Raw genomic sequence first — 27,379 nt, 5'->3', positions numbered from 1 at the left:
CGGCCGGGCTGTAACCGTCGTCCGTCCGGTAGCGGCTGGAGCGGCAGCGGCGGCCGGGCACGGCGCGAGGCGACGCCACAGGGCAGCGGCGGCAGCGGGGACAGCGGCGGCAGCCGGAGACGCAGCGGCGGCCGCAGCAGCAGCAGCAGCAGCAAGACGGACTCGTGGACACGCGCCGCCGCCGCCGGGCCGGGCCGGGTGTCGCGCGCCGAGGCTGGGGGGGAGCCGTCGCCGCCACCGCTACCGCCGCCGCCGCCGCCGCCGAGGTGACTGAGGAGAGAGGCGCCTCCTCGCTCCCGCCGCCGCCGGACTTCAATGCCCAGTCCCCAGCTCGCCAGCGTGAGTGCGCTGCTCCCGGGCGGCCCCCGCTCTGGCTCCCGGGGCCTCGGGGCAGGGGAGGGCGGGAGGCGCCGCAGCCATTAGTGCAGGCCCGAGACACGTCCCCGGAAGGAGGGCCGGGCCGGGGCCGGGGGCGGGGGGAGCGCCGCCGGGAAGCGTGGAGAGCGAGGGTGGGTGAGCAGGGTGGGGGGATCGCGCGTGTGGGAGGGGGAGGGACTAGTGTTGTGTGCAAGAATGTTGAGTGGGGGGGGGCGATGTGCGTGCGTGAGGGCGAGAGTGTGAGTTGGGGACAGGGCTAGTGTGCATGTGGGGGGAGAGAGAGCATGGGGGGAGAAAGTGTGGATGGGGGAGTTGGGGGCAGTCTGTGTGTGTGTGTGTGTGTGTGTGTGTAGAGGAGAGTGAGGGGGAGTGAGAGTGGGGGGCGGTAGGGGGGACAGTGTCAGGAGGGTGGGAGGAGAGCGAGTGTGGCCGAGTGTAGGGGAGAGTGAGGGGGAGCGTGTGGGAACGAGTGAGTGTGGGGAGTAGGAGTGTGCATGGGAGAGTGGGGTAAATGGGGAGTGTAAGTGGGGGAGGGAGAGTTTCTCGTGCCCGAGGTAGAGTGGTGGGGGGGAGAACCTGAGTGCAGAGTGAGAGAGGTTGGGGAGAAGGTGAACGGCAGATGAGGGAGTGTGGAAGTGTGTGTGCCTGCGACTGTTCAGTCTGTGAGCCGGCTTCCTGGAGGCTCTCCCTGATTGTTCTCTACGGCCATAGTGAACCCGGGTGTCCTGGGTTAGGGAGTTCTTTCCTGGAGCATCTTGTCCCTGGGTCCTTGGGTTCAAGTATGAGGAGAGGGTACAGAAGTCTGTTCCAGTGGCACTACCATCTTCTGGCTCTGTGACCCCCCCCCATTATTTCATGACATGGACATGCATTTCCAAATTTTTCAAGCATATGATTGGCATTCCACCCTAGTCTGGGGTTCTGAGAGCTAACTAAAACAAATTTGTGTATTGCACAGACTCTTGTAAAGTATTGCTAGTTTTTCAGGTGAGAGGTATTCTATTGTTAGGTAAATTTAAGAAATGTTTTTTAGGTTTTAGCTCTTTCCTACCCTTCTGGAGAGAAGATTTTAAGAAGTAGTAATAATGATAATAATAATGGTGTAATATGTTGATGATAAAGAAGAACCATAGGCTAGCTTATTATTTTCTGGAATTTTTCAAGAAATGTATAAAGTATCTAGCAGTTCTAGCATCATTGTAGGCATTCAGCAAATGCTTGTCTTTATGGAGTCACCAAACTGTAGCCATTGCTGGATTAAATATGGTGGTTACTGGCTCCCTTCCTCTGTATTACAGAGTAGTTTCAGACAGGAAGTGAGTGAAATTATGCCTTATTCAAGGTGCAAAAGGAAATTAAGGCTTCAGAATGACACATTATTTTTTTTAATACATTTATTTATTTTTGGCTGCATTCTTCGTTGCTGCACGCGGGCTTTTCTCTAGTTGCGGGGTGTGGGCTACTCTTTGTTGCGGTGCGTGGGCTTCTCATTGCAGTGGTTTCTCTTGTTGTGGAGCATGGGCTCTAGGTGCGTGGGCTTCAGTAGTTGCAGCACGCGGGCTCAGTAGTTGTGGCTCGTGGTCTCTAGAGCGCAGGCTCAGTAGTTGTGGCGCATGGACTTAGTTGCTCTGAGGCGTGTGGAATCTTCCTAGACCAGGGCTCGAACTTATGGTCCCTGCATTGGGAGGCGGATTCTTAACCACTGCGCCACCAGGGAAGCCCAAAGTAGAGGTTCTTGATGAAGAGTACCTTGATACGGATTTTATACTGTAATGGTGGGAAGTCTCTTAGAAGTTGGGAGTCTTTTCAATACAAGCAAAGAGTAGCGTGGTCCTTTTGGTACTAGACGCGATAGAATTACAAGCAAAAACATTGGTGTGTAATTAGAAGTCAGAAATTATATTTTTCTTACAGTGTCCTTTTCTGCATCACTAGCATGCTCTCTGCTTTCAGAAACAGTAAATAGTATTGATACTGTTTGGTGGGGGACCAGATTAATTAGTATTAAGTTCCTCCTATGTACCAGGTGTTTTTATACTCTCATTCAGTTCTCACAGCTACTATTAAAAGGTGGTAGGTGTCCTCATTTGCATTCATTTGGCACACGTTGAGTGGTTTCTATTTGCCAGACGTTAGGGATACAGTGATGAGCCCTCATTGACTTACAGTGATGAGATGAGAAGATATAGAGACTCAAAGAGGTGAAGTAACTTGTCCCAGCTGGATTAAAAACCCAGGTCAGTCTGACTCCAAAGTCTTTGATTTTTCCACTATACCGTCAACTACCCTCGCTAGGTTGTCTCTCTTTGAGGTTTCTCATCCACACAGTGACCTAGCAGCTTGTACAGATGAGAGATGTTGAAGGTAATTCAGAAGACTGAATGGCTGGAGGCAAGGAGATCATTTAGGAGATGCTGACTTGAGGCTCTTTGGGGCCTAAGTTAGGCTAGGCTTTTATGTGGGTGGAGATTCTGCCTTGGAACTCTCTTGGGGCCTTAGGGTGCTTTGAGACAAGAGTCTTATGAGGCACCTGGGATATGTCTGGGAGAGGAAAGTCTGATTAAAGAAACCCAGCAGCCTTTTAAATGTTTTTTTTTTTTTATTTTGGGGGAAAGAAGAAGAGTGTATTAATGGGGATAAGAGTCAACCAGAAGTTGTCATTTCTTTGTGAAAGTCTTTCTCTTCAGCTTTGTGGGATTTTTACCTCAGGAGATTTTGAAGATCAAGTGAGAAAATATATATGAAAGCACTTTGTTAATTATAAATTGAACTACAGACTCAAAGTATTATTATCACTAAGACTTCTACTAATGCAACAGTTTCTTATATTTAGTAGCTGGAAAAGGCTACTAGCATTTTAGACCACCTATATAAATGAAAAATTTTTTAGAACTGCTGAACCTGGTATATTCTGACTCAGAACAGCAAAAGTCAGACCACTCCCTCCATGAGTCAGGCAAGTGATATTTAATTTGAACGAACCAAATTTATAGGCAGAAACCATTTACAACATCATTGAACTTTGGTGGCGCTAGGGAAGAGTAAATGTTTGAATGTTTTTGCACGTAGTTTCTTAAAAAGTCTGAAAGCCCCATATTTATGTTTTACTTGAAAAGACATTTGTGTGAACAAGGAAAAACATTTATTTTTCTTAAGATGCAACTTTTTATTCACTTTGTCTTTTAAAGATGACATTTCTATATGAGGTAGTTACTGAACACTTTATGGTTTTGAGACCTGAAGTTGAAATTGAATGGAGATTTATTTTATAGGGTTTGACTGTACTGTTCCTTTTTTGTTGGAATGTCGGATTGGTAATCAGTGAAGCCTCTAGAAAAAGCATTTACAAATAAGATGCAGATGAGCAGTACATAAATTTTTAGCTGTTGCTCTTGGAAGAGTGAAACAAGTTAGAGGGAAGCCTAAGTTAGGTTGATTTCTTTAAGTGATATCTCATTAGCTATACTACTTGTAGAAGTTGGTGATCTTTACAAATTTTGAGCAACTGGAAATCAGGACCCATAGTTTTAACATAGAAGACTTAGTTATGTTTATTGAATTAGGGTAGTAGTTAGAGATTTTGAGGTCTTGGAGTACTTATGAAGTCCAACATTATGCTTTAGGATTCAACATTACCATCTTAAGAATCTTCTGTGTGCTAAATCACGAATCATATCATTTTAAATTCATAATAACCCTGGGAGTGAGTAAGTGGCATTCTTCCAATTTTACAGATAAGAAAATTGGTTTAGGGATCAGTTGCTGAATCCTAGTTAAAGAGTATCAGTAAATAGATGGCAGTGGATTAAAAAAATTTTTTCCCTTTGGGGCTTAAAGTACTTAAGTCTCTAGCCATTTTTTTTTTTCCTCCCCAGTTAACTGTAGTCATTTTACAGGGGATTATGTAGGAATTAGTAGATGTTAAAGAAATCGCCTTTTTTTTGCTTGAAATTTAGTTTTTAGTTAGTTTTCTTTTTTTTTTTTTAAAGGATACCTCAGTTACTTTTTTTGCTCTTTGGGGGATGTTGCTGCTTTGAGATTTTTTTCAAGATACTAGTTGGGTTAGATAGAAACTGATGATTATTCTCGAAGTTTGTAAAGCAAGAGTCCTTGATGTTACAGTTTCAATAATTTTGTATCTTGCGTTTGTTAAATGAACAGTGGATGCCACCGATTAAAATTACTTGGGAAATGGTGATTTGAATCTGCTAATCTGGAGTATTAGAAGAGTCTTCTATCCATTTTCAACTTCAGAACTAGTGTATATATACAGAGGTGTCTGATAGCTTTCTCTGGTTATTCTTCATTGTACTGACTGAACCACATTCTCTAGCTCCTTTGACTTCCTGGCCACTCTGTTGAGACTTGAAACCTTACAGGATTGCTTGGCGTAGAGCTCAAGTGGATATTGTATCTGAATCTTTTGCTCCATGGAGTTGTAGGGGTCTAGGCTAAACCAGAAACTGTCACTACTCTGACACCTCCATGAGAGAAGCTGCACAGTACTGCAGGCTCTGTCCACTTTCCACAGTTACCCTGTGGAGTTACTAGGACCCAGATGAGAAAATAACCTTTCTCCTGCACGTGTTGAGGTGGTTTTCCCCGATCAATCAGTATAGACTTACAGGGCATAAACTCTGCCAGAAAAATGGCTACAAGGGGTTGACAGATTATACCAACAGTTTTTATGTGATTTGAATACAAATGTTTTTTGTTTGCCTACACTGATTTCTTACCTGCGGATTCTGTAACACAGCATCCACTCCATTTTAAGTGATCTAGAAACTAAATTTCATCATTTAAATATAAATTTACATTTTACAACATTCTTTTTTAAACTGTAGAGAATTTTTAGATTAAGCTTTTCTGTGACCCTTTCTTTGCTAGTTGAGCCTGTTTTGAAAAAATATTTTGACCGTTAGAACCCTCTTTCCTTTTAGAGAATTTAATTCCTTTCATGTATTTTTGGGTTGAAATTTCATTCTTCTCAGAAAATGTTAATTCTTTTGGCATAAAATGCGCACATGATATATTTGCTTTAGCAGATCAGATAAATTACTTTATATTTTTATTTCCCCAGTGGTCAAAAATGTTGGCTCTTAACTAATGTATTGTTTGACAAGAATTCAAATTCACAATCAAGTCTGCCTTTTTCTAGTCTTTTCGTTTTGAGATTCACTAGGTTGTACCACCACAGTCTTTGTAGATTGGATTTATATACATATGTTGATATTTACTATTTTTAATAGCAAAACAAATTGGTGTGTTTCCTTCTTTCCATTATTGGTGAAAAGCCTGTCATGAGGGAACAGAGTGACTGGTTAGTACAGAAGGATATGAGTCATCAGCAGGATTTGTCAGCAAATTGAGAAGGATATGATGGAGAAACAATAGATTGTAGTGACATTCTTCATTCTGCATGTGTGGTTACAAACAAGTTTCCTTTTGGTGATTGGTTTAAATTATTCAAATAATTTAGATCTTTCTGGATGAAGAGCACATCAAATTTAAGTCATAGCCTAAACTCTGAATTGTTTTTCAGGTGAGATGAGATATTCATTTGGAGGTCATCACCAAGCAGAATTTAGTTAAACTTGTATCTATTTACTAGGAAAAAGAATTCAGCAATCAGGTAGGTTTTAGTAAGCTGAGAGGCTATTTTTGTGAAGCTTGCTGGTAATTATGGAGCAGCTCAGTAGATCAGAAGATGCTCACCAATATGGCAATACTTGTTTTCTCTCAGTGAGCAAAGAGTTACTACTACTCTACTTTTAAAATTCCTAAGAGCTTTTATTGCATTTGAATTGGTCTAAAATTCTCAGCATGGTCAAGGCCTCCTCAGAGCTATCTAACCGAAGACTTAGCTCCTTTCTCGAGTCATGCTACCATGGCCTGTCTCTATTTCTATTAGTCTTGTCATAAAAATTTTACCTTTCCTCAGAAGTCTTAATTAATCCTACTCCATTCTACTCATGCTTATTTTGTGTCTTCAAAGTATGTAGCATTAATAATGAAATTTTAATGCTCATCATCAAATATTTTTCACCCATATTGATTCTTTTAGGTTCTTGATCCTGGATGGTGATTATATGGTATGCAAAGAGAGCTCCACAAATGCTTGTTTTAAGATTAGATGGGCTGAGTTTTAGTATCATTCAGAGCTGGTATATTGTCCTGCATCTCAGTAAGCATTTTGAGGAAGAGGACATGAAAGATTAAAGTTTGTATTCTTTTTTCCCCCACTTATTTATTTATTTATTGCTGTGTTGGGTCTTCGTTTCTGTGCGAGGGCTTTCTCTGGTTGCGGCAAGCGGGGGCCAGTCTTCATCGCGGTGCGCGGGCCTCTCACTATGGCGGCATCTCTTGTTGCGGAGCACAGGCTCCAGACGTGCAGGCTCAGTAGTTGTGGCTCACGGACCTAGTTGCTCCGCGGCATGTGGGATCTTTCCAGACCAGGGCTCGAACCCTTGTCCCCTGCGTTGGCAGGCAGATTCTCAACCACTGCGCCACCAGGGAAGCCCCTAAATTTTGCATTCTTTAAGTGAGAAGAGAAGGAAAGTGAATCCATGTTGAACTAAGCTGGTGACCAAAGAATAATCACCCCTTGACATGGAATTATAGAGGTATTTCACCATTTTTACTTCACATTCATATGTAATGTGAAACAACTGCTTTCACTGTATGGTTTCTAAAGACTTTTGAATGTTGTATTTTATGAGAATAAACATCAAGTCATTACTGGGCAATTCAGTTAGTGGGTAGACAGCATATTTTAAAAGGCCACCAGCCTCTCCAAATTGAATTATTTGGGTTCTTGTCTGTTTATCTTGTACTAATACTCAGTGCACAGAGAGATGGCTGTGAAGTATAATGTGATTTTTAAGAAACAAGTTTAGGAGAGGAAGTGAAGTGTAACTTACTTAGGGGAAACTTGGACCAAAATGCCCTAACAGCAGAAAAATTTCTGGGGCTCAAACAAAAGAATTTATGCTGACAAGGTGTAATTTGGAATGTTTTTATTCCATATCCTGTACATAGAGAGCTTCCTTCCCCTCTTTTGGTGGTGGATACTTGAACAGGACCTTTAAATATGCTCAATATGTTAGACAAAATGGGGAAATGAAAGAGTTAAGCTGACCCATAAACTGCTAAGTTCTGAAACATACATTTTAAATAATGCTAACAATAGCTTGGAAGTTTTTGCTTTGCATGCTGCTCCTGTGCTGTAGGTTATTTTGAAAGGTGATTCAAATAACCTTTTCCCAAGTATCTATTTTGCAACCTCAGGGAACTTGCAGCTGTTACAGTCATTCTAACTGTCCTGATATAGCTCACAAAACATTTCAAAGTGGTTTTGACAGGGTGAATTCGGGTGTCCTTTTGGATTTTTACTACTGAGTTTGCTTTATTACAATTGAAATTCAGAATCTCAAATACATTTCCTTATTAATGAAATAATTCAGTGGTTCTTGAGTTAGTGTACGTATAGTGATGTTGGAAACTAAAGTAAAATGATTGAGACTGAAATTGTTCTCCAGGAAAATTATTTATCCTTTTGAGATTAAAGAAAGAAGGATGGAGGGAAAGAAGAAAACAAATATTAGGATTTAATTTTATGGGAATGCAGCTGAATTTGAGATAGTTCTCTATAGTATGAAGGAGGTTACCACAGTTTTTTAGGAAAAGAAGGTGCTTAAACTTTATAATAAAGAGGCTTGGGAGTCTTGAAATGTACATAAACTGAAGTCTTTAAACAAAAAGCACGTGGAGAGGGTAGTCCTGATGATACCTTTCCTTGGAAATGGAAATATGAATGAATAGAATCAATTTAATAGAGCTATTTAACTTAATTTTTAAAAGATTCACTGAAAACAATAATATAATGTTCCATACTAGAATGGTGTTAGGATTTTTAATGTTTTTACTGGTATTGAAATAATTTTTTAGAAAAAGTGAAAATTGGCCATAGTGCTGTTATCTTCATTTAAATTTTATTTCTGAAAGGAAAAATAACATTTGGACAAAGAGTTTCAGCTGGAGAGTTGCTAATCTTTAGAGGAACAATGGAGTACAAAATTGAAAAGTAAATATTTTGAAGTATGGCGTGAAAATATTTAATGCAATTTTTGTCTTACAGTTATTTGAAGAGGTAGGAATTACCAGAAAATGACAACTACTTCTAATTGCCAGGGTACATACAAATTTGAAAACCACTCCCTTTTCATTTGAGTGGGAACAGAGCCCACGGGACTTCAGAAAATAACTGTCACTGTTCTCAGAAGCAGGTGTGATCTGTTGGTTAATTGCTTTCCTTTCCTTTCTGAGTGGCAGGCCATGTATGTCCTGTTGGTTCTGAAGTGTTCAGATATTTTCCCACTATCAAGGTCATGCTTTCTTTTTATAGAACTGATTATTGATTTGTGTACTGGAACTTGATTCTCAAGTTCCCTCCTTAAATGAGGAAGTAGAAAAGTGGGAATAACCAAGGGAGTAACTCTGAAACTTTTTTTAGCAGTAAGAAGTGTGTTGCTATTTTTAGCTTGTTTACAGATATTTTGGATCATAATTTCTGTAGAATTTAATGTTACCTCTTTCCTTATCAATTCCCCGGGACTGTAGTCAGTAGGGGACGGGAACTAACATTAATTTGAATGGTCTAAGTTCAAGGAGCCAGGTGTATTCACTTTTAGTTTGATAAATGCAACAATAGAGAGGATGAACAAAGATAAGTAGTACAGAGAGTAGAGCTCTTATTTCGACAGGGCTCTGATGAGTTGGGAGTAGGTATGAAAGTGAAAATTTCCAATTTAAGATCAGTTAACCAGGAGATGAGGTTTTTTTTTTTAATTGAAATTTAGTTGGTGCAATATGTTAGTTTCAGGTGTACAACATAGTGATTAGGCATTTAAGTACATTGTGAAATGATCATGTCTATAAGTCTAGTAACCATCTGTCACCGTAAAAACTTATTACAATATTATCAACTATATACCTTATGCTGTATATTACATCCCTATGACTTATTTTATAATGGGAAGTTTGTACCTTTCAATCCCCTTCACCTGCTTCGCCCAGTCCCTCACCCAGAAGATGAATGGCTTTTTGTTTTTTTAAAAATAAATTTATTTATTTATTTATTTATGGCTGCCTTGGGTCTTCGTTGCTGCCTGTCGATATTCTCTAGTTGTGGCGAGCGGAGGCTACTCTTCGTTGTGGTGCGGGGGCTTCTCATTGCGGTGGCTTCTCGTTGTGGAGCAGGGCCTCTAGGCGCGCGGGCTTCAGCAGTTGTGGCACATTGGCTCAGTAGTTGTGGCTCACGGGCTCTAGAGCGCAGGCTCAGCAGTTGTGGTGCACGGGCTTAGTTGCTCCGCGGCATGTGGGATCTTCCCGGCTTGAACCCGTGTCCCCTGCACTGGCAGGCGGACTCTTTTTTTTTTTCTTTTTTTAAAAAATAAATTTATTTATTTATTTATTTTTGGCTGTGTTGGGTCTTCGTTTCTGTGCGAGGGCTTTCTCTAGTTGTGGCAAGCGGGGGCCAGTCTTCATCGCGGTGCGCGGGCCTCTATCGCGGCCTCTGTTGTTGAGGAGCACAGGCTCCAGACGCGCAGGCTCAGTAGTTGTGGCTCACGGGCCTAGTTGCTCCGTGGCATGTGGGATCTTCCCAGACCAAGGCTCGAACCCATGTCCCCAGCATTAGCAGGCAGATTCTCAACCACTGCGCCACCAGGGAAGCCCCAGCAGGCGGACTCTTAACCACTGTGCCACCATAGAAGCCCCAGAAGATGAGTGTTTAATTAGCAATGTTGAGTTTTCTTTAGTTTACAAGTCTTAATCTCAAATGGTCAAAATGCAGTAGATACAGTAGTACTTTAAAGAGGAATTTCCTTGCTTTTCTTTCTTGATGGTTGTGAAGATTTTATGGTCTGTTGTCTGAATAGTCTGTGAATATTCGGTCAGCCTTCTGTGAGTTATTAACAGTTACTCAGGGCCTTGAGTTTTTTTCCCCCACAGACCCCATATCCAGTCTGTGGACAAATCTTTTTGGGTTCCACCTCAAGGTACATCTTGAAACTGATTCATATCCTCTCTACTGCTACTGCTTTGGCCCAAGCTACCATTATCTGTCTCCTAGATTATAGTATCAAGTTCCTACCGGATTTCCCTGCTTCCACCCTTACTACTCATAATCTGTCTCCATATAGCATCTAGAGTGATCCTTTTAAACATTGGTTGTCACTCTTGCTTGAAACCTCTTATTTTTCTCTGAGTAAAAGCCAAATACTTCTGTTGGCCTGTAAGCCTCTCTTTTTATTTCTCTGACCCTATTCATTCCCTTGCCTTATCTGCTCCAGTAGCACTGGCCCCCTTGCTGTTCCTAGAACACTCCAAGCATGGCCCCACCTCATAACCTTTGCAAGAGCTAATCCCTCTGCCTAGAATGCTTCCTCAAATATCTATTTGGCTCAAAACCCCAGGACTAGGATAAAAGGTCACTTTTTTCATTGAGGCGTTTCCTGCTAGCCTTATTTAAAAGTGGAATCCCCTCTCCCTTCTGACACTGCAGATTCCCCTGCTTTGCATTTTTCTCCATAGCAGTTGCATGTTTTATTTGTCTTTTTCTTCCTGCTAAAATATAAGATCCATCCTGACAGGAATTTTTGTTTGTTTACTGCTCTTGCTGCCCATATAAGAATATATGGTATATATTATGTATCCAATAAATATTTGCATTTATACATTCTTAACTGGCCAAATTGCAGTGTCTAGTCCTTCATGAGAATGAATTCTTTACTGTTGACAGATTATTCATACTTAAGGGAAATGCAGGTGTCTTCAATGAGGTGAAATTAATTTGTCTTAGGAAAAAATTGTTGCAAGGTGTTAGTCTTGTATACCATATTATGCTTTCATGTTGTCTGCTTGTAGAAACCACGCTGACTCAAATTTGCATGACTTCCTGTAGAATTTCTGGCAAGAAAAGTAAACAGTAAATGTATACTTACTTGTTCCTCAGACCTTTGCTTTTAGATTTTATTTTCTAAGATCTAGAGTTCTTTTGTACATTTACTTATAATGTACTGTTTTTAATTTGGTGAATACTGGCATAACCTATCAAATTAGAGGGTTTTTGCATCATCACTTTAATTTGTAAATAGAAGTGATTTCAGTGGAAAGCTTGTTGTGAGTGGCTTGACAGGATTTTTAAAAGGATGCCCAGTAAGTGTGGGTTACATTAAATGGGGCTGATTTTGTAAAGTTCGTTCATGCCCTTGAATTCTCTATATTTATATTTGAACTTAGAATTACAGTTGCCAAAGCAGGATCTGAATTTTACTCCATAATTTAGTATCTTTAACAAAGAAGAAAGCTGTCTTTCTGGAAATGTGTAGGTACAGGCTTGCCAGGGACAGAAGGACTAGCCCTTTTGAGGCTCTTTGTAATCCAGTGGTTATAGCACTGTTAAGGATGTAATTAAATTGTAAATCATTGTAGGTTCTTTATCACCCTAGAATTAAAAATTAAGGGGACTTCTCTGGCTGTCCAGTGGTTAAGACTCTGCATTTCCAATGCCGGGGGTGTGGGTTCGATCCCTGGTTGGGGAACTAAGATCCTGCATGCCACATGGTGCAGCCAAAAAAAAAAAAAAAAAGATTAAAAAAAATTAAAGAAATTAAGGTAATAAGTGTACATGGGAAAAAAACAGTAACTGTTTAGAAGGTATATATTGTAAATCATGCTCCTGGCCTGAGTGAAAACATACTAAGTACTCACAAATATTTCTATATATACTGTTTATATTATCATGTACCTTGCTTTTTTCACTTATTAGTATCTCTTAGCCATCTTCCTGTATCAGTTTATATAGGTGTTTTATTCTTTTTAACCTCTCCATGGTTTTCCGTTTTAACATTGTGCCATGATTAAGTGATGGGTATTGTATTATTACATGCATTTTGGCTTTTGGTTCTCATCTAGGTAGATGTTAGCAGTTGAGCATTGACAGTGGATATTTAAACTTGTAACATACCCCTCTTCAGAGTTTTAAGTAGTCTCTGTTGTGTTATTGACTTAGTCTTACTGGCAGTGAGTGCACTGTCTTAGCTTGGTAGACCTCTGCTTGCTTGTTCTTCTTCCAGCCCCCTTTCTTTATTCTTCTTTATCTTTTCCTCTTCCCTCTTTAATTTAAAAGGATTTCTCTGTCACAGACCATCGTTTTCTAATTCTTCAGTGAAGTCATATTCTTTTGTTAAAAATGGAAATGTTGCCTAGGAAATGGAAATTCCCCAATTCAACATTTTAAAAGTTAGATTCTATAAAAGATAAAGGGTGGAGAGAATATTTGGATGCGTATTTGAATTTGATCACTGTTATGTGTCAAGTACCAGCCTCTTCCATCATCTGGTAAATTAAAGTAAAAATCAATTTTTACTTGAGTAGGTAGAGCAGAATCAATGCCAGAGAGAAAACTTCAGAAAAAAGTTTTCCAGTAAGGTATACAGGTGCTGAGTTTATGCTAAAATGTATGGCTCTGTAACTGTTGAGTACTTTCCAGCTGTGGTAGGTTGTTTATGATTTTTTTATACAGACTGTTTGCTTTGCATTCTTATGGGTGTCACAGAAACTAACATTAGTTTATCTGAATTGACAGGTGCAAGAACATTTAACTGTTAATGTGTAGTTGAACTCCTGGGGGAGGGGGAAGGAACAGAAGCTTGCTTTTATCATGCATCTGTTAACACTGATAGAACATAGTGTTTCATTTGGCAGAAATTCCTTTGCTGGAGATCTCAGTATGGTATTAAGAATTGAAAATCTGGGAATTCCCTGGTGGTCCAGTGGTTAGGACTCTGTGCTTTCACTGCCGGGGTCTGTGTTCGATCCGTGGTCAGGGAACTAAGATACTGTAAGCTGTGCAGCCAAAAAAAAAAAAAGGAATTGAAAATTTAATAATAAGTTATCCTTCTCCCTGGTAGTGGTCCTTCCAAACTGAGCTTGGAGGAATAAGATGGGATAAAGGTTGTTCTGTTTTCTGAGAAGACAAACACTGATGACTGGGTAGAAAACTTAATGCTAGAGCTGTAACCTTTTAAGCCTGGCTGTCACTACAATGCTGGTCTTTCAGTGCCTTTCTCAGCTGACACACATATTAGCTGCCATAACAGCATTAAACCGAAGGGATTCAAACAGGTTAGAATTTCCTTGTGTTTTGCTCTGCATTGCACGCAAACCATTGTTCTTTGAGTAGTTATTTTAATAGTCTTTTCTCCCCTTATTATAAGGTCACAGAGTTGCAAATGAACATCCAACCAAATATTTGAAGAAAAGTTACACTGTCATGAATAAGATTATGACTTGAAAAATATGTGGATACCTCCATTAGTCAAAATTGGAGGGAAAATAAGACCTGGGTTCTTGTCCTTGATCTGCTGCTAATTAGCAGTGTGGTCTTAAGTTTTTGTAATCTCTCTGGATCCCAAACAGCAACTTTTTTTTTTAAAGGTCAGTGTATTTGATCTCTTAAGTTTCTGCCAGCTTTAAAATTCCTTGACTGTACAAGGAGTACTCTGTGAAATGTGTGATCTAAAGTGGCTGCGTTTTAGGGTTACAGTTAGAATTATGAGTTAGATTATGAGTTAGGAAGGGTGATGGTGTGTATTATGTTTTTGTTAGTTTGAATGTAGAAGTTTTGTGTGTTTACTGTAGTGGATAACTCATTATGCTGAGGTATTGGAGTTCTTACAATGCCATTTTGAATTTCTTGTGTCTCATATTTTAGGAATGTTTTAGTTTTGAGCTTGTGTCTATGGTAATATAATCAGAAGTATATAATTTACAAAATAAAATGCCATTAAGAATATCATAAAAAGAAGACTTGAAGATAGAAGATTAGGCTTGAAAGTTTGAGGCTTAGGTTTGTTCTTACCTCTTGCAGTTTCTTCCTGCAGGTGCCTCTGCAGTCATTATCTTTCATTTGTCTGGTTACAGTCATCTTTTTTAGAGTTCTAAATAAGCATTTATTGGTGGCTTAGGGAAGAGGCAAGTAGAAGAACTTAGACCTCGTCCCTATTTCCAGAGGAACTTATGATTATGTTGACACTCTGACTGAGCCAGCTATACAGATTACTGTGTTTCAAAAATTCTGCCACTTCTCTTCTTGCCTTGTTTTGGTAGGAATAATATTTGCGCAGGAGACTGCTGTGTGAATCATTAACCTTTGGATGCTTTTGTACTCTTGAGGTAGTGATGTGAGAAATAATAAAAAGATAAATTGGACTAGAAATGAGAGAATGGGATTTATATATTAGCTGAGTCAGCTGGAATTGTGGTACCTTGGGGAAAAATACAGGACTTTTCAGAAGAGTCTGAATTTGGGCCTAGCTAATTCATTCACCTTAGACAAGTCACTTTTCTGATCCTCTTTCCTCATTCATCATAGGTAGTTAAAAACTACTTAGAGTTGTGAGGAAAAGAAGATAACTGGTATCATATGAACTTTATGAACTGATATCATAAATGGGGCCAATGCATATATTTTGGATTGAAAGAATTAAATCCTCAAAGTGGAATTTTGGTAAATAGCCTTCATTTACAGATATAATTTTAACCAAAGATAGTTAACATCAAAGCAGACAAATAAGGAGATCATTTGATGTGAACTTTATAAAAGAGTCCATGGAGTGAAGTTTTAAGTATCTTTTAATCATTTAAAAATGATTTAAAATGATTTTAAAAATTCATTTTAAAATGACGAGTTAGAAATAATCTTATTAGTATAGAACTTTATTGAGCCTCGTTTTGAAAAAAGGAAGACATATTTAACTCTTTTTTTTGGCTGCACCATGCGGCATGTGGGATCTTAATTTCCTTACCAGGGATCAAACCTGCCCCCCCGGCAGTGGGAGCACGGTGTCTTTTATTTATTTTTTTTAGTATTTATTTTATTTTATTTATTTATTGGGTTGCGCTGGGTCTTAGTTGTGGCAGGCAGTCTCCTTTGTTGCGGCACATGGGCTCCTTCGTTGCGGCAGGCAGGCTCCTTAGCTGTGGCTTGAGGGCTCCTTAGTCGTGGCATGTACACTCTTAGTTGCAGCATGCTTGTGGGATCTAGTTCCCTGACCAGGGATGGAACCCAGGCCCCCTGCATTGAGAGCTCGGAGTCGTAACCACTGGATAGCCAGGGAAGTCCCAAGACATACTTAACTTAAATCTCTGACTTTTAATACTCTTGGTATGTACTTCTGTCCTATTCTTGGTAGATGGCAGTAGTTTAGAAGTGGCGCCATTTCAGATGTCTTTGGGCTCATAAAGAATGTATTCTTGACTTTTGGGCATTGTGTTTGCTGTCAACCTCCAGTTCATTTTCTTTATGATTGTCTCCTCCAGGTTTTTCGTTGGAATATACGTTGCACATTTATGGCGATTCTGAGCGTGAGGGCAGACTTCTGCCAGGCTCAGCACAGCGTTTCCGCTGACAAGTGAGCTTGGAGGTTCTATGTGCCATAATTAACATTGCCTTGAAGACTCTGGACACCGAGACTGGCCTCAGAAATAGTTGGCTTTTTTTTTTTTTTTATTGCAAGCATATATCTTTTAATGACTCCAGTAAAATTAAGCATCAAGTAAACAAAAGTGAAAAGCGACCTACTCTTTTAACTTGTCTCACTAGTGCCTAAATGTAGTAAAGGCTGCTTAAGTTTCGTATGTAGTTGGATTTTTTTGGAGTCCGAAGGTATCCATCAGCAGACATTGAGGCCCAAATTGAATTTGGATTCAAGTGGATTCTAAATACTTCTGCTTATCTTGAAGGGAGAAGCTTCTTAAAGAATAAACAAGTTGAATAGAGAAAACACTGATCGATAATAGGCATTTTAGTGGTCTTTTTAATGTTTTCTGCTGTGAAACATTTCAAGATTTATTGATTTTTTTTTTCATTTTCCCCATCACACTCACACACGCACGCTCACACTTTTTATTTGCCATAATGAACCGTCCAGCCCCTGTGGAGATCTCCTATGAGAACATGCGTTTTCTGATAACCCACAACCCTACCAACGCTACCCTCAACAAGTTCACAGAGGTAAGATTGTAGCATGGTCTACGTTTTGGATTGATTTATAGGTAAAATCCTGTTAAAAATTAACACCACTCTAAAGAAATCTTATACCACAAAGCCATTTATTTCTGTGATTGGAGTATGGATGATACTGATCCTGTGGATCTTACCAGTCTTTGTTTGAATTAGTTAAAACAGATTTTTAAAAGAACATTTATGGAATTTGAGGAGATCTTAGAGATTGTCTAGTACTGTGTTTTTTCCTTTGAACATTATTAGCAGTTCTTTTGTTACAGTTTCAATAATAAAGCTAATTAACATTTATTGAATACTTAGTACGTACCCAGCATTACAATAAGCAGTTTTATGCATTATATCATTTACTCCTCACAATAACCCTATGAGGTATAGGTACCATTATTTCCCTTACAGATGAGGAAACTGAGGTTCAGAGTGGTTTAGTAATTTGCCTGAAGGCAAATTACACAGTATGTGGTAGAACTATCTCTGACACTAAAACCCATTTCTTCCTAAAATGCCCTAACCACTTTTGATGAAAAGCTACCCTAGAACTACTTAGCAGTAGGAACCACATTATTCAAGGGTCCAGAAATTTAGGGGAAGGAAAGGTATTATAGGTAGCATTTTTATGTCAAATCCTGCATTTTTTCTATTGGTAGTAGTAGAGAAACATTTTGTACTTTATTCAACAGGCATTTGAATGTAAGCTTTTTAATCATTCTCAGATTGTTCAGTCTCAATGATTTCTGTTGATGTATTTGTGGAGTAGACTTAGAGAGCTAGATGAACTCCTAGGGATTCTAAATCTACCTCTCTCACTTTACAAATGGCAAAACTGAGTTCAGAAGAGGTTTTGACTTGCTGAAGGTCACAAATATTTACCATAAAAAATTTCTACTGGAAACTTTCAATGAACAGCTACTGTGGAGTTCACTTTAATGGGATTTTATTTGTATTTTGAAATTTTTAAAAATTTCTGACTCATTATATAACATTAGCAACTCTCCTGAGTCTGTTTTATGAGAAGGCGTTTCTGTGAATAATAAAGTCCTTTAGCAATTAAAATAACTTTCTCTTTAGATAACCAGATGATGGACACTTCTTGTAGGATATCACTGTTCTGCTTATTTATATTTTTAATTCTCTGAGCTTCTTAACTTTGTGTACACAGTGTACAAGTTAATTCCAGGCCGGTATGCCCTCAGGTTGTTCAGTCACCTTTAAGCCTGGCTGAATTACATGATACTATTTTCAGCCTGTGGATTCCTTGGTCATAGACTCCTGCAGCTATAAAAAGATGTCGGTGGCCTCTTGAAGTTAGTTAGTGACTGGATTAGGCATTACTGTAGGAAAACTTCTAAAGGAGCAAGACTTCTGGCTGTAATTGTGTGTTACTTGACTTTGTAATATAATACCACTATTTAATCTGAATTTCAAAATTGCTTTTGTTTCTTTAAATTATAAAAAGCAATATGTACTTAATACATAAAAATGAGAAGTTACAGATAAGCAAAAGACAATTTAAAAATACTGTTAATACCTGGTGTCTAGATGTTTTTTCTGTATTTATGTATATATTTATAAATATACATATAGATAGGATCACACTGTGTATTTTAGAAAAATTTCCCCCAACCTCCTTAGTATTATTTTTATAGCTGTCATAGTATTCTGTATGGATGTGCTATACTTTTTTAACCATTCACCTGTTTTTGGACCATTAATGTTTCTGTCTTTATACCATCCCAAACAACCTGTGCTAAACATGCTGGTACCTAAATCTTTGTGTATATCTTTAATTATTTCTTTAGTATAAATTCCCAGAAGTAGAATTTCTAGGTCAAATTGTGTGTGTGTTTTTAAAGTTTTTGCATTAATGCTACCAAATTGCCCCTTACAAAGGTGGGCCTTATTGATGCTTCCACTTTGAATGCAAGAATGTCTGTTGTATATGTTGTTACAACGAGAATGATTTTGATCTTTGTCTGAGAATGAGGTCTCGTTTCAGTTTATAAGAGTATATTTTTAAAGCTTTCATTGCAGATTCTAAAAACAAGTTTCCTTATATTTGTTTTTCTTTAAAGGAACTTAAGAAGTATGGAGTGACAACTTTGGTTCGAGTTTGTGATGCTACATATGATAAAGCACCAGTTGAAAAAGAAGGAATCCACGTTCTAGTGAGTGTGTAGTATTTTAATTTTTCACTACAAACAACTTGTACCTTTCAAACATAGATATTTTTAAAACTTGGCACTCATAGTTTGCTTTTTAAACTTACAGGAGATACAGTAATCATAGCAATCTGTTAAAATTTCTTTGGATTGGCAGTTTTGTTCATTTATGCCCTTGAAGTCCACAGATGCAGAGTATTTTCAACAAAAAAGGCAAAATTTAGTGCACACTTATTTCAAGAAAATGGAAATTTCATTTTTTTTCTCTAGGAAATTACTGTGACATTTAGCTTTTGTTTCAAGGCTACTGGTTTGAATCTAACTGAAAGTAGTTTCCATCAGACATTCTTTTTTTTTTTTTTTTCGTGGTACGTGGGCCTCTCACTGTTGTGGCCTCTCCCATTGCGGAGCACAGGCTCCGGACGCGCAGGCTCAGCAGCCATGGCTCACGGGCCCAGCCGCTCCACGGCATGTGGGATCTTCCTGGACTGGGGCACGAACCCGTGTCCCCTGCATTGGCAGGCGGACTGTCAACCACTGCGCCACCAGGGAAGCCCCTATGTGCCTATTTTTTATTGAGAGTTAGTTCTGTAGTCTTTACTGCATTGGTTGGTAGTTGAGAAGGCAGTTGATGCAAAGAAAATAAATGTCCTGTTGGTAAGGCAGTTGTCTCACATCTGATACATAAAGTTTCCTCACTTCCACATTGGTGAAAACACAAAAATCAAATAGCCAAACATTATGTTTTTTAAAATGTATTTTAATAGTATGGCATGGTAATAATACTTTGCTTGCATTCCTATTTCTAAATGACTTTAACATCCCCTGGCTGGAAATCACTGGGGATAAGTATAAACGTGTATAAAATGTAGCCCTGTGTTTAAAAAAATAAAAACAGAATTTTAAGTTCTGAAATTAAACCAAATACAAGTTCCTTTTCCTGTATTGTATGTTCTTTAGAGAGTAGATGAGAAATCAGTTTGTCTTGACAGTTGGCAGGGTGAGAAAATGAACTGCAGATTGACCGTAGTCTGTTTGAATCAGTAATGTTGGTAAACACCTTTATGAAATAGAAATGAACTAAAGAACTTGAAGTAGTTTGTAGAAGATAGTGGTAGATCTGGGATTTATTCCAGGCCTTTAAATCTAGGCTTTTGTTTTGTTTTAAAGAGCTGTGATCAGATAAAATTAAAGGTCTAACTAAAGCTGGAAAAAAACCAAGGATATTTAGAATTAAGCTTGGAATTTCTTTTTTTTCCTAGGCAGAATTTTTTTTTAAATTTTTTAAATAAACTTTATTTTTTAGAGCAATTTTAGGTTCACAGCACAACTGAACAGAAGGTACAGAGATTTCCCATATATGCCCTGATCCTACCCATGCATAGCTTCCCCCATAATCAACATCCCCCGCCAGAGTGGTACACTTGTTACAACTGATGAACCTACACTGATACATCATCATCACCCAAAGTCTATAATTTACATTAGAGTTTGCTCTTGTATGTTCTAGGGGTTTTGACTAATACATAATGACATGTATCCAGCACTATAGTATCATACAGAGTCGTTTCATGACCCTAGAAATCTTCTGTGCTCCACCTATTCATCCCTCCCTTCTCCCTAATGCCTAGGCAGAAATTTTAGTTTAAGTTGGATTGCTAATTTACTTTTGCTAGGTGAAGAGGGTTTGGAACACCTTATAAGAGGATATTCCCAAAGTGAGACCTTTCAACCCTTTGACCAATGTTCTTGTAAATCAGAAGCACATTGGAAAAGACTAATGGTGGTTTCAGCCATGTCAGTTTGAAGTTCAGATGCTTCTAAATTACTGCTTTAGTGATTTTTTTGGATAGAAACTGCTTGTATGAGTAAGTAAAGCATGTTTCATATTATTGTTTCTTAACTAGATGCATTTTAGGGAGTCTTAGAGGAAGTAAGCTCTTGACTAAGGTACTTACTAGTTTTACTGCTATTTACAGTTAAACTTTGTAGTGACATTTATAATGATAACATTGACAGCCCTTTAATTATGGGGCGTAGTTGACAAACATAATGTGCTGTCATGGCTAATGGGCTCCATGAAGTGTTCTAGTGGTGCCAGTAATGAGTGCACAATCAATTTAGTGCTCTGTCACTTTTCCCTTTTTCCTTCTCTAATATTTTAAAGTGTCCTTATCCAGTCTCATTAGAATAGTATTGTTAAAAAAAAAATTCCCAGTGTCTTTGCATTTCTGTCCTTGAAGTTAGATGGGACAGAGGGTATGATGCAATATGTGAATGTCCCTTCCCCCCTTTCTTCAAAATGACTTGTGTTGGTTTCTCAGGACCTTGTGCGAGGTAACAAGGAAGATAAATCCCTGCCTGTATTGTGAATGCACATGGGGTTGGTCTTAATTGAAAAACAACCCAAATCAATGAATATAAAAAGAGAAGGGAATACTTGAGAAAATGGTTTTCATTTCCTCAGGATCATATCCTGTGGCACTATACTTGTAAAATGGGGTGTGTATAATTTAGGCTGAGCTTTAAAAATATTTGCTGCTTGACTTTAAAAAAAATACGTATGTAAGCACAAAGATAGTAGTATGTTTCTATTATGATCTGTTGGAAATTACTTATCAGAGTCTTTAAAGAAAAGACATCATAACTTAGAGCTATTTGGGGATAATCCTCAAAAATATTTATATTCGTAGAGACCAATGAGATACCAGTTGGTATACTTTGCCAAAATGGACTTCTAAATCTTATTGACAGGTGGTGTGTCCTCTCTTACTTTGTCTTGGTTTTAATTTTAGTTTTCTCTATTATGTCTAATTACTGTTCTATTCAGATAAAATATTTGAAGAATGCTAACCTCTTATCACTCTCGTGATAAGACATATTTCCAAAGAAAAAGTTTGATGCTTATGTTGCTGGTTATGTATGCTTCATTGAGAAGGCTAAGTTGGCACACTTGAATTTTGATCTTGGATCATTTTTCAGAAGTGATCAGAATTGTGTGGTTAAGTATAGGTACATGGGGCTTCCCTGGTGGTACAGTGGTTGAGAATCTGCCTGCCAGTGCAGGGGACACAGATTCGAGCCCTGGTCTGGGAAGATCCCACATGCCGTGGAGCAACTAAGCCCGTGTGCCACAACTACTGAGCCTGCGCACCACAGCTACTTAAGCCCGTGAGCCTAGAGCCCATGCACTGCAACGGGGGAGGCCACGGCAACGAGAAGCCCACGCACTGCAACAAAGAGTAGCTCCCCCTTGCCGCACCTAGAGAGAGCCCGTGCGCAGCAACAAAGACCCAATGCAGCAATACATACATACATACATACATTTATTAAAAAAAAATCGGTACATGTAGAACGGTTAGTGCAATTAAGCCTGCCCTGTGTATGCAGCTGTTGTGCATTAGGATGTTAATTCTGGAGAAAATATCAATTTAATGTAAAAGACCTTTTCCTCCCAGGATTGGCCTTTTGACGATGGAGCGCCACCCCCTAATCAGATAGTTGACGATTGGCTAAACCTACTAAAAACCAAATTTCGTGAAGAGCCAGGTTGCTGTGTTGCAGTGCATTGTGTTGCAGGACTGGGAAGGTAAGTTCTTCCCCTTTTGTCTGTGAATTCATTATCAAAAATTTCACTTTGATAGAAACTGCATTTATTACGCTAAATATTAAGTTGCCTGAAAGGAAAGGAAACGAGAGCAAAAGCTGGTGTAATGATTTCTCAGAATAACTTTTTATGTTTCATTGTCTGAGTCTGGGTTTAGTGGGTGGTGGTTCATAAGTTGTTTTGGAACTGGTTTAATGTAATTATCTTTGAGCCAAAAATACAGTCTTAATTCAGTTTCTCCATTTCCAGTAATCAAAGTTTTAGGTGTTTGAAATGGGCAACAAAGTTAAAATAATTTTAGATTTGAAGAATCTGTACATGATTAATTTTAGATTGAGATGAATGGAAGTTAATAGATGAAGAGCAGATGGTTGAACCTTAAATTCTTGAAAGGAAATGTATGGAGAATGAAAGTTGACTTTGATTTTAAAATCTTTTTCCTTGAGCACTGCATGGAATGGTGTTGCAACACTCATCAACAGTAGATTAAATGTCAATTTATAATGTGCACTTTGACTCCAAACATTAATGCAAGCTGCTGTTGCCTCAAGGTGGTGGTGACTCAGGCTGTTACCTCTGCTCAACCCTTTCGTTCGCTATTTTCCTTTTTTGCAGTTTAGTGTTGTACAGTTCTTCAGGGTCAGACGTCTCTAGTCCTTATCCTGATTTGGGGCAGTTTTTTAAACTAATAGCTATCCTAGTTAGGTAGTCAGTCCAAAGTTAGTGCCTTATAATGGGCTTATTAAAAACATCATTTCCTTTGTTATATTAATATATATATAGAAAGCAACTCCTAATTACGAATTCTCTGCCACTCTCCCAGCTCATGGAAAGGATTTTGTTGAGGAAGTCTAGCACCTCTTTAGTACTTGATGAAGAGATGATATTAAAATTGATTTGTAACAAAAATTTTGAGACACTCAAGATAATCCATTTGGTCATTTACTATGATAATGGTTAAAGATCAGTGGATTTTTGGTGACATAAAATGATGTGAAAATTTGAGATATAATGTGATGATGTTTTAAAGAGTAAAGATCTTGTAATAAAGGTTTAGAATTTTGTACTTTACTAAAAATAGAAAATACCATAGAAGCTGTAATGATTTAGATATTTTTACTATGTAGAAAAATATCAGATATTTTAGTGTACAGGAACAATGAAAGCTCAAGCTTTACATAATTTTGGTAATAAGTAATCCTGGGTTTTAAAAAATCCTTTAATTCCAAAGACCTGTGGTTATTTACAAATGAGTTTATCTCTGCAGGGCACCTGTGCTGGTCGCACTTGCTTTGATTGAATGTGGAATGAAGTACGAAGATGCAGTTCAGTTTATAAGACAGTGAGTATGAAGTTTTATGTTCAGAAACACATAAAGCAGGACTTCCCTGGTGGTCCAGTGGCTAAGACTCTGAGCTCCCAATGCAGGGGGCCCGGGTTTGATCCCTGGTCAGGGAACTAGATCCCACATTGCCATAACTAAGAGTTCTCATGCCTCAACTAAAGATCCTGCATGCCTCAGCAAAGATCCTGCGTGCCACAACTAAGACCCGGCACAGCCAAATAAATAACTAATTAATTTTAAAAAAACACACAAAGCAAAATCATACAAGAGAAAGAAATTATAAAAAGTACCCATTCATAGTACAGGGTAATTTGCTGTCTTTGGCTTAAAATATTATTTGAAGATATCAAAAATGGCAAGTGATAAAGAGACTCACAATAACACTACTGGCTCCCAGATTTAAAGATTTTCTAATTTAGGTGGCAAATTTGGGCATTGTAGAATATGTCCAGTATATGACTTGAACATCTAGGAGTCTTTAAAATGAATAGCTAGGTAGCTGAGTCTCAGTGATGTGGTGCCTCTTTTAATGGCTGTCCAAAATGCCTTCCAAATGTAACTCTCTGTGACAAAGAGGAAAGGAAGAAACTATAGAGGAGCAGTTAATCACCTAGGATTCTTAAGTGACCTGTTCAGTCACAGAATCAGGATGGTAGTGCCCAGACAGAATCTTGACAGCAGTCTGGAATAACAGGCCATGCTATTTTTTTTGTCCAGAATTCTTTGGCAGTTATTGTCTTGCCCTTTCCCTTTCTAACCTTTTCTTAAAAAGAAAAGAGAAAGAAAGAAATAAAAAAATGACTTTGTGACAAAGGGCATGAAATGTATGGTAGCTCTAGGAAGATAACATGTTTCAAGGAATGCCATCTGTGTCTGCTGCTTCCAATAAATACTTCCTCATTTATCCTAAATACTTGCTGCCATTTCTAATATGAAGAATATATTAATTGGGAAGAGTATAGTCAGATGTCTCTGGATTAACCATTCTGATCTTTATTAAACGATTAATAGACTCTAATGAGAGTTAGCAAAGAAAATTTGTCTATTTCTTCTTTTAGGAAGGCACACAGAAAGTTCATGTTTCAGTTCAGCCCTTTCACTTAAGAAGTGATGTTGTATGGGAAATATGCTGGTTTTCAGCTGTGTAGAGTTAGAAAGGCCATAGGCCATAAATACACTTTTCAGTGAATCAGGCAGCTCTTTTTTTACATGATAAAGTGTGCCATTCTTGTATTTTCAGAAAAAGAAGGGGAGCATTCAATTCCAAACAGCTGCTTTACCTGGAGAAATACCGACCTAAGATGCGATTACGCTTCAGAGATACCAATGGGCATTGCTGCGTTCAGTAGAAAGAAATGTATACGAAGGCTGACTTGATCGTGGCATTTAGAGGGAACTCTTGGTACCTGGAAATGTGAATCTGGAATCTTAACTGTGTCATCAAAGTAGTGATGGATTCAGTACTCCTCAACCACTCTCCTAATGATTGGAAAAAAACAAACAAACAAGAATATATCCCTCTATAACGTGAATAAAATGTTTAAGAAAAGAAAAAGAGAAAGAAAAAAAAGGATTAATTTAGTGAAGGATGATTTTGCTCCTAGTGTTGGAGTTTGAATTTCTGCCAGGATTGAATTATTTCAAAATCTCCTGTCTTTTTAAACTTTCTCAAAATAGGTCTCTAAGGAAAACCAGCAGAACATTAGCCTCTGCAGAACCATCTGTTTGGGGAGCACACTCTTCCATTATGCTTGGCACATAGATCTCCCTTTTGTGGATTTCTTTCTTTCTTGGGGGGGGGGGGGAGGCACGGTGTATTTTTCCCTTCTTCTCACTTTCGTCTATCCCTCTTTTTTCCCCTGATACAAGTTGTAGGTGAAATAGGAGAAGCCCATGTTGCTGTAGATGTGCGTGCAGTCTGGCAGCCTTAAGCCCACCTGGGCACTTTTAGGAAAAAAAACAAAACAAAAAAACACCAAAAAAAAGAAAAAACAAAAAAAGGCAGTGGCGTATATAGTATATGATCCAGGTGTTTTTTAGTCTTTACTGATGATGGGGTATTCATGTTAGTTTCTTTTCTTGAAAACCCTATTCAACATTAGGCAAAGTAGCCAGGAGCCTTTTTTGTTTTGATAAATTTGTGGGGAAATGGCATTTTAAGAGGAGTCTCTCAAAGAACTTAGCTGAGAGTCGAATTCATCTCTTTTCCAACCAATGAAGCTAAGTGGATGTCCCAGAGATTGTTGTTTTCGGAAGGGGAGTACTCCAGGCCGTCACTAAAGATATGTCCAGGCAGAGCATTAGCACACTTTCTACACCTTGTAGAATTGTGGGCTGTAGCATTACTCTGATTTTCTGTCTAATGATGTCAGAGAATGCTGTTAGTGTAAAGTTTTTATTTTAGGACTTATTTGTACTCTGAATTTTCAGGAACAGTCAAAGGAGTAGCAGCAAAGACACAATATTTTAGACTTGAGAAATGCCTGTAATGGGTATTTCCCAAACTGCCCCCTATATGTACAGTTAAGTTTAACCACTGATTGCCTTGTTATTTTCTTACTAGGTTCTTTGTGAGATTAAAAAAAATTTTTTTTGCTGGTTCAAAACCAACAATGCCTAGTGAGTATGTGTCCACAGGCCATAATAGGGTAGAAGAGAGACATAGAGCAGCTCATTGTGTAGCAAAGGGACTGTGTGGCTAGTGCAGTGGTGTAGTATCATTTCTGCAGATTCTTTGCTGGGTTCAATGTACTGATCTAGAAAAGCTATTTTGCTGCTCCTTTGCAGTTGTGACCAGGCTGCATTGACAAAGCAAGTTGGAGGATACCATCAGGGGCTCTTGTACTCTCCAGCTGAATATTACATAATTAATAGTGCTCTGCTTCTAAGGATTTGAATAAAGTCTTACGGTCATCTTGTCCTGTTGGAATTTGCTGTGCAGAGCCATAAACTTCCCATTTTGTTAGGATCAGCTAGGCCAGTAGGAATGGACCAGGACCTTGTTTCACACTGATGATACCTCAGATGTTGGCTGGCTATGTGAACTGCCTATTTCCTATGCCGAGTTGTTTTGATTTTTAAATAAATAAAAATCTGTAGATTCTCTTCTCCCCCATCCCAGAAAACAAAACAAAATAATGCTTTTTGAAATTGTTTCTAGGATTTTAAAGTGAAAAATGATGGTACTATCCAAAATTCTTTATTTCAGAACCTGACAGTAGATTCCTTTAACATAGGCTCAAGATCAAAACAGCATACCCTCTAAGCTCAGATAGACAGTTGACTCCAAGGGTTTTGATCAATACCAGAACAAACCTTTTTCCTTTGACATGCTCTGAGTTTTGTTGTTTGGAGGGAGGGAAGGAGGGAGGGGGAGAGAGAGAGAAAGGGAGAGTGAGCGTGTGAGAGTGTGTGTGTGTGTGTGTGTGTGAGAGAGAGAGAGAGAGAGAGAGAGAGCGCGCGAGAGAGCGAGAGAGAGAGAGAGAGCAGTATCCACCAGTAACAGTGCCTGCCTGAGTTGGGAAAATTACATTCCTGGTTCTGTATGAGGAGAAGGGTTTATAAAACAACATGAAACATTAGCCCTCATTTTGTTTTAAATTACAGACTAATGTTAATTGTTCTCAGAACTGGATTTTCTTCAAAATTAAACATTTTTTTCTTTTGGATTTAATGAAGTATTGCTAGCTGAAGCCAGTTTGACATTGGTGAGGGAGATGTCAGACTGATGAAAGGTGTGCAGCCTGATTTAAAACCAAACCCTGAGCCCTTTTAAAGAACAATAAAACATATTTTACATGCTC

At 38.7% G+C, this 27,379-nt stretch overlaps 1 protein-coding gene across 1 annotated transcript; it reads left to right on the top strand.

The window, feature by feature from the left end:
* The first annotated feature begins 188 nt into the window (after nucleotides 1-188).
* On the top strand, nucleotides 189-27,379 carry PTP4A2 (protein tyrosine phosphatase 4A2). Its single transcript, XM_067725248.1, has 6 exons — nucleotides 189-339; nucleotides 15,763-16,456; nucleotides 18,538-18,630; nucleotides 22,083-22,213; nucleotides 23,499-23,573; nucleotides 24,817-27,379. The coding sequence occupies exons 2-6, from the start codon at nucleotides 16,361-16,363 to the stop codon at nucleotides 24,923-24,925; spliced, it is 504 nt and encodes a 167-aa protein (XP_067581349.1). The 5' UTR covers nucleotides 189-339; nucleotides 15,763-16,360; the 3' UTR covers nucleotides 24,926-27,379.

The sequence above is a fragment of the Pseudorca crassidens genome, chromosome 2, assembly GCF_039906515.1.
Source record: "Pseudorca crassidens isolate mPseCra1 chromosome 2, mPseCra1.hap1, whole genome shotgun sequence".
NCBI classification, from domain to species: domain Eukaryota; kingdom Metazoa; phylum Chordata; class Mammalia; order Artiodactyla; family Delphinidae; genus Pseudorca; species Pseudorca crassidens.
The sequence above is the reverse complement of the archived record's forward strand: the minus strand, read 5'-3'. Positions and strand labels throughout refer to the sequence as shown.